The 13,431-nt window shown below is 47.8% G+C and overlaps 1 protein-coding gene across 5 annotated transcripts in view; it reads left to right on the forward strand.

Moving 5' to 3' along the window:
* The window catches only part of IREB2 (iron responsive element binding protein 2), a 271,408-nt gene that overhangs the window by 166,543 nt on the left and 91,434 nt on the right, over positions 1 to 13,431 (forward strand). For all 5 annotated transcript variants that reach the window (XM_063926565.1, XM_063926564.1, XM_063926562.1 and 2 more), the window contains one exon: positions 1,038 to 1,154. In XM_063926565.1, coding sequence (XP_063782635.1) covers positions 1,038 to 1,154 — 117 coding nt within the window. The remainder of the gene's footprint in view (positions 1 to 1,037; positions 1,155 to 13,431) is intronic.

The raw sequence follows: 13,431 nt of genomic DNA on the forward strand, positions 1-13,431 counted from the left end.
AGGTCCACTCTACTCGTAAGGTGGATTCTTCCTGGGCAGCTCGCGGGGTGTCTCGGCTTTACAGCTTTGCCGAGCGGCTACTTGGTCTGGGTTGAACACGTTTGCAAAGTTCTACAAGTTCGGTACTTTGACCAAACTTCAGGTCCTTAGAGGCCAATCAGTTCTGCAGGAGCCTCCGAGCTCTCCCTCCAGTTCTGGGAACTTTGGTACATCCCCACTAATGTGGACCCCAGCATCCTCTAGGACGTAAGAGAAAATAGGACTTTAATTACCTACCGGTAAATCCTTTTCTCATAGTTTGTAGAGGATGCTGGGCGCCCGCCCAGCACTTCGTGATCCTGCAGTGGTTACTTAGTTCAGTACTGCTTAGTTCTTAGTTACGTACTGTTTTGTTACTTGGTAAGTAATCTTGTTCAGCCGTTGCTGATGTTTCAAGCTGGTTAGCTTGGTTTGCCTTGTATGGGTGAGTTGGTGTGAATCTCGCCACTATCTGTGTAAAATCCTTTTCTCAAAGTTGTCCGTCTCCTCGGGCACAGTTTCTATACTGAGTCTGGTAGGAAGGGCATAGAGGGAGGAGCCAGTCCACACTCTCAAACTCTTAAAGTGCCAATAGCTCCTAGTGGACCCGTCTATACCCCATGGTACTACTGTGGACCCCAGCATCCTCTACGGACTACGAGAAAAGGATTTACCAGTAGGTAATTAAAATCCTATTTTCTACCACACTGGGGCATGCTCAGCGCTTCCCAAGCTGCTGGGCATGCCCTATCTGGCAAGGCATCCATTAACAGCTGCTCTGCTTAAGTGAAGCAACAGGTAAGGAGGAGACCTGGGGCAGGGAGTGAGGTGAGCTCCACTGGGACAGGGATTGAGATGAATCTATACATCTAGCTAGAATATTAAGTATACCAAGAAATACAGATTGATGGCTTGTGCTGTCACCAGATGAAGAAATACCCATATGCTGTTGCCACATCATGCCAATCATTCATTGCTGTTTTTATGTGGTTTTGTAATGTCCTTTTCTCTTTATAAAGGTCTTAGAAATTAACTTGAACACCATTGTCCCATATGTGAGTGGCCCTAAGAGGCCTCAAGATCGGGTATCTGTAACTGATATGAAGAAGGATTTTGAAGCATGCCTAAGTGAAAAGGTAGGGGAAAAGCTAACTAATAATCTTGTAAAATGGTGTGCTGGCTCTGCCAATTCAGGTCAGCTTTTACAGAACGTTGGGCGTTTCACTTAAGCATTAATGGTGCCGCTGGACCCTGGAGACTTTCACTGACTGTGAGAAGAAGAAGAAGTGAACTCACCTGCGTGCAGGATGGATTGGCTTCTTGGCTACTGGACATCAGCTCCAGAGGGACGATCACAGGTACAGCCTGGATGGTCACCGGAGCCGCGCCGCCGGCCCCCTTGCAGATGCTGAAGTAAGAAGAGGTCCAGAATCGGCGGCTGAAGACTCCTGCAGTCTTCTAAAGGTAGCGCACAGCACTGCAGCTGTGCGCCATTTTCTTCTCAGCACACTTCACACGCAGTCACTGAGGGTGCAGGGCGCTGGGGGGGGGCGCCCTGGGAGGCAAATGTAAACATATATAAAGGCTAAAAATACCTCACATATAGCCCCCAGAGGCTATATGGAGATATTTAACCCCTGCCTGTATTCACAAAATAGCGGGAGACGAGCCCGCCGAAAAAGGGGCGGGGCCTATCTCCTCAGCACACGGCGCCATTTCCTCTCACAGCTCCGCTGGTCAGGACGGCTCCCAGGTCTCTCCCCTGCACTGCACTACAGAAACAGGGTAAAACAGAGAGGGGGGGCAAATTTAATGGCAATATCTTGATATATATAAAGCAGCTATAAGGGAGCACTTATTATAAGGCTATCCCTGTCATATATAGCGTTTTTTGGTGTGTGCTGGCAGACTCTCCCTCTGTCTCCCCAAAGGGCTAGTGGGTCCTGTCTTCGTTTAGAGCATTCCCTGTGTGTCTGCTGTGTGTCGGTACGTGTGTGTCGACATGTATGAGGACGATATTGGTGTGGAGGCGGAGCAATTGCCAAATATGGGGATGTCACCTCCTAGGGGGTCGACACCAGAATGGATGCCTTTATTTATGGAATTACGGGATAGTGTCAACACGCTAAAGCAGTCGTTTGACGACATGAGGCGGCCGGACAATCAATTAGTGCCTGTCCAGGTGCCTCAAACACCGTCAGGGGCTGTAAAACGCCCTTTGCCTCAGTCGGTCGACACAGACCCAGACACAGGCACTGATTCCAGTGGTGACGAATCAACCGTATTTTCCAGTAGGGCCACACGTTATATGATTTTGGCAATGAAGGAGGCGTTACATTTAGCGGATACTACAGGTACCACTAAACAGGGTATTATGTGGGGTGTGAAAAAACTACCTATAGTTTTTCCTGAATCAGAAGAATTAAATGACGTGTGTGATGAAGCGTGGGTTGCCCCTGATAAAAAGCTGATAATTTCAAAGAAATTATTGGCATTATACCCTTTCCCGCCAGAGGTTAGGGAGCGCTGGGAAACACCTCCTAGGGTGGACAAGGCGCTAACACGCTTATCAAAACAAGTGGTGTTACCTTCTCCTGAGACGGCCGCACTTAAAGATCCATCAGATAGGAGGATGGAAAATATCCAAAAAAGTATATACACACATGCAGGTGTTATACTACGACCAGCTATAGCGACTGCCTGGATGTGCAGTGCTGGGGTAGTTTGGTCAGAGTCCCTGATTGAAAATATTGATACCCTGGACAGGGACAATATTTTACTGTCGTTAGAACAAATAAAGGATGCATTTCTTTATATGCGTGATGCACAGAGGGATATCTGCACACTGGCATCACGGGTAAGTGCTATGTCCATTTCGGCCAGAAGAGCTTTATGGACGCGACAGTGGACAGGCGATGCGGATTCAAAACGGCATATGGAAGTTTTGCCGTATAAAGGGGAGGAGTTATTTGGAGTCGGTCTATCAGATTTGGTGGCCACGGCTACAGCCGGGAAATCCACCTTTCTACCTCAAGTCACTCCCCAACAGAAAAAGGCACCGACTTTTCAACCGCAGCCCTTTCGTTCCTTTAAAAATAAGAGAGCAAAGGGCTATTCATATCTGCCACGAGGCAGAGGTCGAGGGAAGAAACAGCAACAGGCAGCTCCTTCCCAGGAACAGAAGCCCTCCCCGGCTTCTACAAAAGCCTCAGCATGACGCTGGGGCTTCTCAAGCGGACTCGGGGACGGTGGGAGGTCGTCTCAAAAATTACAGCGCGCAGTGGGCTCACTCGCAGGTAGTTCCCTGGATCCTGCAGATAATATCTCAGGGGTACAGGTTGGAATTAGAGACAGATCCACCTCGCCGTTTCCTGAAGTCTGCTTTACCAACGTTCCCTTCCGAAAGGGAGACGGTTTTGGAAGCCATTCACAAGCTGTACTCTCAGCAGGTGATAGTCAAGGTACCTCTTCTACAACAAGGGAAGGGGTATTATTCCACTCTATTTGTGGTACCGAAGCCGGATGGCTCGGTAAGGCCTATTCTAAATCTGAAGTCCTTGAACCTGTACATAAAGAAGTTCAAGTTCAAGATGGAGTCACTCAGAGCAGTGATAGCGAACCTGGAAGAAGGGGACTTTATGGTATCCTTGGACATCAAGGATGCGTATCTCCACGTTCCAGTTTACCCCTCACACCAGGGGTACCTCAGGTTCGTTGTACAAAACTGTCACTATCAGTTTCAGACGCTGCCGTTTGGTTTGTCCACGGCACCTCGGGTCTTTACAAAGGTAATGGCCGAGATGATGATTCTTCTTCGAAGAAAAGGCGTATTAATTATCCCATACTTGGACGATCTCCTAATAAGGGCAAGGTCCAGAGAACAGCTAGAGATGGGATTAGCAATATCTCAAGAGGTGCTAAAGCAGCACGGATGGATTCTGAATATTCCAAAATCCAAATTAATGCCGACAACTCGTCTGCTGTTCCTAGGGATGATTCTGGACACGGTTCAGAAAAAGGTTTTTCTTCCCGAGGAAAAAGCCAAGGAGTTATCCGACCTGGTCAGGAATCTCCTAAAACCAGGAAAGGTGTCTGTACATCAATGCACGCATCTTCAGATGCACCTGCGGATAACCCTGTCTCCAAGGACAAGGGTATCTCTTCTGTGGTGGTTGCAGAGGGCTCATCTATTGGAGGGCCGCAGATTCGGCATACAGGATTGGATCCTGGTGACCACGGACGCCAGCCTGAGAGGCTGGGGAGCAGTCACACAAGGAAGAAACTTCCAGGGAGTGTGGTCGAGCCTGGAAAAGTCTCTTCACATAAACATTCTGGAACTAAGAGCAATCTACAATGCTCTAAGCCAGGCGGAACCTCTGCTTCAAGGAAGACCGGTGTTGATCCAGTCGGACAACATCACGGCAGTCGCCCATGTAAACAGACAGGGCGGCACAAGAAGCAGGAGTGCAATGGCAGAAGCTGCCAGGATCCTTCGCTAGGCGGAGAATCACGTGATAGCACTGTCAGCAGTGTTCATCCCGGGAGTGGACAACTGGGAAGCAGACTTCCTCAGCAGACACGATCTTCACCCGGGAGAGTGGGGACTTCATCCAGAAGTTTTCCACATGCTAATAAACCGTTGGGAAAGACCAATGGTGGACATGATGGCGTCTCGCCTCAACAAAAAACTGGACAGGTATTGCGCCAGGTCAAGAGATCCGCAGGCAATAGCTGTGGACGCGCTGGTAACACCTTGGGTGTACCAGTCGGTGTATGTGTTTCCTCCTCTGCCTCTCATACCAAAGGTATTGAGAATCATACGGCAAAGCGGAGTAAGAACGATACTAGTGGCTCCGGATTGGCCAAGAAGGTCTTGGTACCCGGAACTTCAAGAGATGGTCACGGACGATCCGTGGCCTCTACCTCTAAGACAGGACCTGCTTCAGCAGGGACCGTGTCTATTCCAAGACTTACCGCGGCTGCGTTTGACGGCATGGCGGTTGAACGCCAGATCCTAAAAGGAAAAGGCATTCCAGAAGAAGTCATTCCTACCTTGATTAAGGCAAGAAAGGAAGTCACCGCGAAGCATTATCACCGCATTTGGCGGAAATATGTTGCGTGGTGCGAGGATCGGAGTGCTCCGACGGAGGAATTTCAACTGGGTCGTTTCCTACATTTCCTGCAATCAGGATTGTCTATGGGTCTCAAATTGGGATCTATTAAGGTTCAAATTTCGGCCCTGTCAATATTCTTCCAAAAAGAATTGGCCTCAGTTCCTGAGGTCCAGACTTTTGTCAAAGGAGTACTGCATATACAGCCTCCTGTGGTGCCTCCGGTGGCACCGTGGGATCTAAATGTAGTTTTAGATTTCCTCAAATCCCATTGGTTTGAACCACTAAAAAATGTGGATTTGAAATATCTCACATGGAAAGTGACTATGTTACTGGCCCTGGCGTCCGCCAGGAGAGTATCTGAACTGGCGGCTTTATCTTATAAAAGCCCTTATTTAATTTTCCATTCGGATAGGGCAGAGCTGCGGACGCGTCCGCATTTTCTCCCTAAGGTGGTATCAGCGTTTCACCTGAACCAGCCTATTGTAGTGCCTGCGGCTACAAGCGACTTGGAGGACTCCAAGTTGTTGGACGTTGTCAGAGCTTTAAAAATATACATTTCAAGGACGGCTGGAGTCAGAAAATCTGACTCGCTGTTTATACTGTATGCACCCAACAAGTTGGGTGCGCCTGCTTCTAAGCAGTCGATTGCTCGTTGGATTTGTAACACAATTCAACTTGCACATTCTGTGGCAGGCCTGCCACAGCCTAAATCTGTTAAGGCCCATTCCACAAGGAAGGTGGGCTCATCTTGGGCGGCTGCCCGAGGGGTCTCGGCATTACAACTCTGCCGAGCAGCTACGTGGTCAGGGGAGAACACGTTTGTAAAATTCTACAAATTTGATACCCTGGCAAAGGAGGACCTGGAGTTCTCTCATTCGGTGCTGCAGAGTCATCCGCACTCTCCCGCCCGTTTGGGAGCTTTGGTATAATCCCCATGGTCCTTTCAGGAACCCCAGCATCCACTAGGACGATAGAGAAAATAAGAATTTACTTACCGATAATTCTATTTCTCGGAGTCCGTAGTGGATGCTGGGCGCCCATCCCAAGTGCGGATTATCTGCAATACTTGTACATAGTTATTGCTAACTAATTCGGGTTATTGTTTAGGGAGCCATCTTTCAGAGGCTCTTCTGTTATCATACTGTTAACTGGGTTTAGATCACAAGTTGTACGGTGTGATTGGTGTGGCTGGTATGAGTCTTACCCGGGATTCAAAATCCTCCCTTATTGTGTACGCTCGTCCGGGCACAGTACCTAACTGGAGTCTGGAGGAGGGTCATAGGGGGAGGAGCCAGTGCACACCACCTGATCTGGAAAAGCTTTACTTTTTGTGCCCTGTCTCCTGCGGAGCCGCTATTCCCCATGGTCCTTTCAGGAACCCCAGCATCCACTACGGACTCCGAGAAATAGAATTATCGGTAAGTAAATTCTTATTATTTCCTCATTCTTAATAGGTTGTTTGCTGCTGGACAAACTAGTTAACTTGCACCATCAGAAAAAGGATTAGCACAGTGTAATATTGGGGGTCATTCTGAGTTGTTCACTCGCTAGCTACTTTTAGCAGTCGTGCAAACGCATAGTCGCCGCCCACAGGGGAGTGTGTTTTCGCTTTGCAAGTGTGCGAACGCCTTTGCAGCCGAGCGCAGCAAAAACATTTTGTGCAGTTTCAGAGTAGCTCTGGACTTACTCGGCCCTTGCGATCACTTCAGTCTTTTTGGTGCAGGAATTGACGTCGGACACCCGCTCAGCAAACGCCTGGACACGCCTGCGTTTTCCCAAACACTCCCAGAAAACGGTCAGTTTACATCCCATAAACGCCCTCTTTATGTCAGTCACCATGCCTTCGGCTGTACGAATGGAATCTTCGCTAAACCCATCGCCCAGCACCGATCCTCTTTGAACCAGTACGACACGCCTGCACATCACGGTGCATACACATGCGCAGTTTTGCCGTTTTTTTACCTGATCGCTGCGCTGCAAAAATCGGCAGCGAGCGATCAACTCTGAATGATCCACATTGTGCGAGTGGTAAACTCACACAAAACTAGTAAAAAAAAAAAAAACTTGTGAAAAAAAGACCTGTTTCAGATGGGCGAGTTTGACAGATCACCAAAATCCGTGCAGGCTTACTGTAAAAGTAATTAAATACCAAAAACCCTGGTTTAAGAAATACAGGGAAAAAAATGCGTAGGGTTCCCCTGCATTTAAAAAAACCCAGCATCGGGCTCTTGGGGCCGGCCCTGGTTCTAAAAATACGTTAAATAGGGGTCCCCCCTATTTTTTGAATCAGCACTGGACTCCACTAGCAGGGGGATATTGCCATAGCCAAGGGACACATTTGACTGAGTCCTCCAGCCAAAGCATTTATTCCCCCTAACTAGTCAGCACAGGCTGGGATTTCCTGGGTTCCCCCCTCTCCAGGGCACCCAAGGCCTTGGCAGATGCCTAGGGTTCTCTCCGGCACCCCTTGCTGGTGGGTGCTGAGTTGATAGCATTTCCATTAAAGTGAGAAAAATATTGTCTTTTACAGAAAGACTACAGGTCCCAGCAAGCCTCCCCTGCATGCTGTTACTTGGAGAGCTACAAATGCATACTCCCCTACCCCTTGGAAAAGATTGGTCCCGTTGTCCAGTAGCATTAAAAATAAAATAAAAAAAATCCCGAACAAGCCGCACCTGGGGGTGCTTAATGTGTATACACATATAGCTCCTCTCAGCAAATGCCCCCAGCCAACCGGCCACTACCATAGGAACAGGCCGCTGATTGACTGTGTGTGGGCTGGCTCATAGAGGGTCAAACCAGGGCCGGCTCAAAGAGCCCGCTTCTGGTTATGCTTTTGGGGAGTTTCCCGCATCTTTTCTTTTTTTAATTTTTTTATATTTAATAATTTAATTACTTTTGCACACAGAAACCTGCACGGATCTCGCTGCGTGCTTCTGTCAAACTTGCACATTCTAATGTAACGCATTACTAGGTTTGAGTTTACCCGCAATTAAACACTCATACACTCACATTTCTGATAGCCTTGAACTCTCCAACTCGCAGGCTATTACATAGTGCGAGTTGCGGTACAAACTCGTATCAAACTCTCAGCGAGTAGGTGCGAGTTTGTACTGGCTCCTAAGAAAGGAGAAAAGCAGATGAGAATAAGGTGAGTGTGAATTAAATAAAAAAGGTTAAAAACAAGTTAAAATCTACAAATGGTTTCTTTTCTGGTGATCTCTCCAATTAAAATATGCTTTGTACTCTGCATTGAAGTAGTAAGACTGTTGTATAATAGCCACAGTTGCATATTGTATGTAAATTGTGAAAATGTCACAATTGAAAGTAACCCAGCTTGATTAAAATAAAGGTTAAAGTATTATATGGCATTAAGTTTGTCTCGTTTTCCTTGTAGACTTATTGTAGGTTCCACAATAGATAAGTTCTTTGCGTAAAAATTTTGACTTGCATAAAAGAAACACAAATGTGTGTATTGGATATATATCAATTATACACATGGAATATTGCGTCAATGATATGAATTACATTTACACAATGTAGCCAACACGTACAAGTTTTTATGGAATGAGGATACTAGGTGCCCTTTTCAGAAGAGTATAAAAAAGATGACAGAGTTGGTGAGGCTGCTGTGCCAAACAAAACCACCAGTTCAGCAGTACATAGTATGCTGGAGGAACAATCTTTAATAGGTTGTTCGCTGCTGGACAAACTAGTTAACTTGCACTATCGCAAAAGGATTTGGCATCAGTGGATCATATTTGTTCATAATGTAGCCAGTGAATCAAGGGACAGTTTTGTAACATAGTTTATAATAACTTAAGAATCTTAAGGTGCCCACCATACACCTAAAGATTTATCTTCCAATCTAGCTGGTTGGAACGGAAATCTGGTAATGGATGGTAGCAAATGACAGTTGACCATTTGAAATGGTCAACTGTCATTTGCTCCCATCCATGTCATTTGCTCCCATCCATTACCAGATTTTAATTCCAACCAGCCAGAATGGAAGATACATTTTTTGATGTATAGGCAGCTAAAGCTGAGCCAAGAACTCTTGAGGCCACAAACCCACTTGCTTTGCATGCCAGACTAACTTCCTTGGAAACAAGACTTTACCAGACAGAAAGAGGTAAGATGTGACCATAAGCATTGATACATTTTATAATATTTGTTGACTCCAATCTTCAGCATCAGTGAGGCTGTTATGGCGTCCAAGATCACAGCAAGTATTGCACATGGGCAGAACACAGCATGAGAAAGTGTCAGTGAGGACAGCTTCTGAGGACACTGCAGGCGACACAGCAAGCATCGGTGGGGCTGTTATGGTGTCCTCTGCAGCATATATTTTACTTTCTCTTACATCCTAGAGGATGCTGGGGTCCATATTAGTACCATGGGTATAGACGTGTCCACCAGGAGCCATTGGCACTTTAAGAGTTTAATAGTGTGGGCTGGCTCCTCCCTCTATGCCCCTCCTACTAGACTCAGTTTAGATAATGTGCCCGGAGGAGCCGGTCACAGCTAGGGGTGCTCCATAGGAGTTTTTCTAGTTTTCTTGTTTTTATTAGAGTTAGGCACAGGGAGGCTTGCTTCATGGGACTTACGGGGGGGGGGGGGGGGAGAGCAGTGCCATGTTCAGGGGAGCTTCTCCTCAAAGCGGACCCAGCAGCGTTCAGCGCCATTTTACTGCCTACAGGGAGAGCTGTCCCTCCACGCAACTCCAGCTATCCTGTGCGGTACCAGGGGGTTGAAGAAGGGGGGGGGCGTAGCTCATACTGAGACTGAAACTCAGGTGTTAAAGAAATGTATGGCAGTTTGGTCAGGTTCTGTTCCTATTCCTTCAACATCCCCTAGCATGTTCCCATAGAAACGTGCACTTGCCCAGATTATGCAAGATGACACGGATACAGACTCTGATACAGCAGACGGTGATGGGGTCGTGCTGAGGGGGGCGGCATCCCTTGCAAAGCAGGTGCAGCTTATGATTGAGGCCATTAGAGATGTGTTAAACATTACTGACACGCCACCTGTGCAGGTTGAGGAGGCTTACTTTACTAACATTAAGAAAACCTCGCTAACCTTCCCTGCGTCTAAAGAATTAAACACTATATTTGAGAAATCCTGGGAGAATCCTGAGAAAAAATTCCAGATCCCAAAAAGGGTTCTGGTTGCTTTTCCCTTCCCTGAGGAGGATAGGAAAAAATGGGAAAAAACCCCCATAGTTAACGCATCTGTTTTACCTGTCCCTGGGTCTACCGCGTTAAAAGAACCGGCTGATCGTAAGATTGACACTACGCTCAAATCCATATACACTGCTTCAGGAGTGGCGTTAATGCCCACTATTGCCTGTGCATGGATTTCTAAAGCCATAGTAAAGTGGTCAGGCACATTACTAGAGGATTTGGATACAATGGATAGAAGTGACATTGAATTATTTTTACGTAACATACAGGATTCTGCGGGGTTCATGGTGGAATCCATGAAGGACCTGGGTACGCTCACTGCATGGATATCTTCCATGTCGGTCTCCGCTCGCAGGGGACTCTGGCTACGCCAATGGTCTGCAGACGCGGAATCCAGGAGAAGTGTGGAGAACCTACCCTACACAGGTCAGGCTCTATTTGGGGAAGCATTGGATGCGTGGATTTCTACAGCAACCGCGGGTAAGTCACCTTTTCTTCCCTCTGCTACGCCTTCTACATAGAAACCATTTTCTTCATCTGCATCGCAGTCCTTTCGGACCACTAAGACAAAAAGTCCAAGCCTCCTACCACTTTCTTTAGAGGTGGTCGCGCAACATCCAAAAAGCCTGCACCCGCAGGTTCCCAGGACCAGAAACCTGCTTCTGGTTCCACAAAATCCTCAGCATGACGGACCGCTCAGCCTGGAGGACGGGCTGGTGGGTGCGAGGCTCAGACGTTTCAGCCACGTCTGGGTGTCGTCCGGCCTGGATCCCTGGGTACAGGATATTGTGTCCCAGACTGGAGTTTCAAGAACTCCCGCCTCACCGATTCTTCAAATCAGGCTTGCCAGCTTTGCTGACAGACAGGGCTATCCTGCAGGAAGCCATCCAAAAATTGGATAAGTCACAGGTCTATATCCCAGTTCCACCTCATATGCAAAACAAGGGTTATTATTCAAACCTTTTCGTGGTACTGAAACCGGATGGTTGGGTCAAACCAATTTTGAACTTGAAATTGTTGAACCCTTATCTGAGGGTGTTCAAATCAAAATGGAGTCTCTCCGGTCTGGAGGAGGGAGAGTTTCTGGTATCCCTGGATATCAAGGATGCGTACCTCCACATTCCGATTTGGCCGCCGCACCAGGCTTATCTCAGATTTGCACTGTTAGACAGTCACTATCAATTTCAGGCACTGCCATTCGGCCTCTCCACAGCACCGAGGGTGTTCACCAAGGTGATGGCAGAGATGATGGTTCTCCTCCGCAGACAGGGGGTCAACATAATTCCATATCTGGACGATCTGCTGATAAAGGCATCCTCCAGGGAGACGTTGTTGCAGTCCATTGCTCTCATGACTCATCTGCTCAGGAAACACGGTTAGTTCTGAACCTTCCAAAGTCACATTTGGAGCCGACAAGGAGATTGTCTTTTCTGGGGATGATCCTCGACACGGAGGTGCAGAGGGTGTTTCTACCAGAGGAGAAAGCATTGGTGATTCAAACAATGATCCGGGGTGTCCTGAAACCAGCCCGGGTATCTGTTCATCAGTGCATTCGCCTTCTGGGGAAAATGGTTGCCTCCTACGAGGCTCTACAGTACGGAAGATTTCATGCTCTGTACTTCCAACTGGATCTCTTAGACAAGTGGTCGGGATTTCACCTACACATGCACCTTAGGATACGTTTGTCGCCGAAAGCAAGGATTTCACTCCTCTGGTGGCTACAAATGCCTCACCTTCTGGAGGGCCGCAGATTCGGTATTCATGACTGGATCCTTCTAACCATGAATGCAAGTCTCCGGGGTTGGGATGCAGCCACTCAAGGGGAAACCTTCCAAGGAAGCCTGGAATCCAGTCTTCCAAAAAACATTCTGGAACCAAGAGCCGTCCACAACTGTCTTCTCCAAGCGGCTCATCTTCTGCGAGATCGATCCATTCAAGTGCAGTCGGACAATGTAACGACGGTGGCCTACATAAACTGACAGGGCGGAATGAAGAGCAGAGCTGCAATGTCAGAGGTAACAAGAGTCATCCTCTGGGCAGAAAAACACGTGTTGGCGCTTTAAGCAATCTTCATTCCGGGAGTGCACAACTTGGAAGTGGACTTCCTCAGCAGACACGATCTCCATCCAGGAGAGTGGGGCCTCCATCCAGAGGTGTTCACGGAGGTGACAAATTTTTTGGGGGTTCCTCAAATAGACATGATGGCCTCCCGCCTCAACAAGAAGCTTCAGAGGTTTTGTTCCAGGTCGAGAGACCCGCAAGCAGTGGCGGTGGATGCTCTGGTGTCTCCGTGGGTGTTCCAGTCGGTGTACGTGTTTCCTCCACTTCCACTCTTCCCAAGGATTTTAAAGCTCATAAGGAGAACAAGAGTTCAGGCAATCCTCATTGCTCCAGACTGGCCAAGACGGGCTTGGTACTCGGATCTTCTGGATCTACTTCGGGAGGACCTGTTACAACAGGGGCCGTTAGCTTATCAAGTCTTACCGCGGCTTCGTTTGATGGCATGGAGGTTGAACGCCAGATATTTAGTTTGGAAGGGCATTCCGAACAAAGTCATTCCTACCCTGATACAGACTAGGAAAGAAGTAACATGTAAACATTACCATCGCATTTGGAAAAAGTATGTATCTTGGTGTGAATCCAAGAAGTTTCCTACGGTGGAGTTTCAACTGGGACGGTTTCTCCTCTTCCTGCAGGCAGGTGTGGATATGGGCCTGAGGTTGGGATCCGTAAAGGTCCAGATTTCAGCCTTATCCATTTCTTCCAGAAACAATTGGCTGCCTTCCCTGAGGTTCAGACTTTTTTGAAAGGGGTTCTGCACATCCAGCCTCCCTTTGTGCTGCCTACAGCACCCCGGGATCTTAACGTGGTGTTGCAGTTCCTCCAATCAGATTGGTTTGAGCCTCTACTGGAGGTTTAGGCCAAGTTTCTCACATGGACGGCTGTCACTTTGTTGACGTGTGTCGGAGTTGGGGGTTTTGTCTTGCAAAAGTCCCTATTTGATCTTCCATGAAGATAGAGCTGAACTCAGGACGCGTCAGCAGTTCCTTCCAAAGGTTGTGTCTGCTTTTCATATCAACCAACCTCTTGTGGTGCCAGTATCTACTGTCTCC

Source organism: Pseudophryne corroboree, chromosome 6 (assembly GCF_028390025.1).
Source record: "Pseudophryne corroboree isolate aPseCor3 chromosome 6, aPseCor3.hap2, whole genome shotgun sequence".
Taxonomy (NCBI): Eukaryota; Metazoa; Chordata; class Amphibia; order Anura; family Myobatrachidae; genus Pseudophryne; species Pseudophryne corroboree.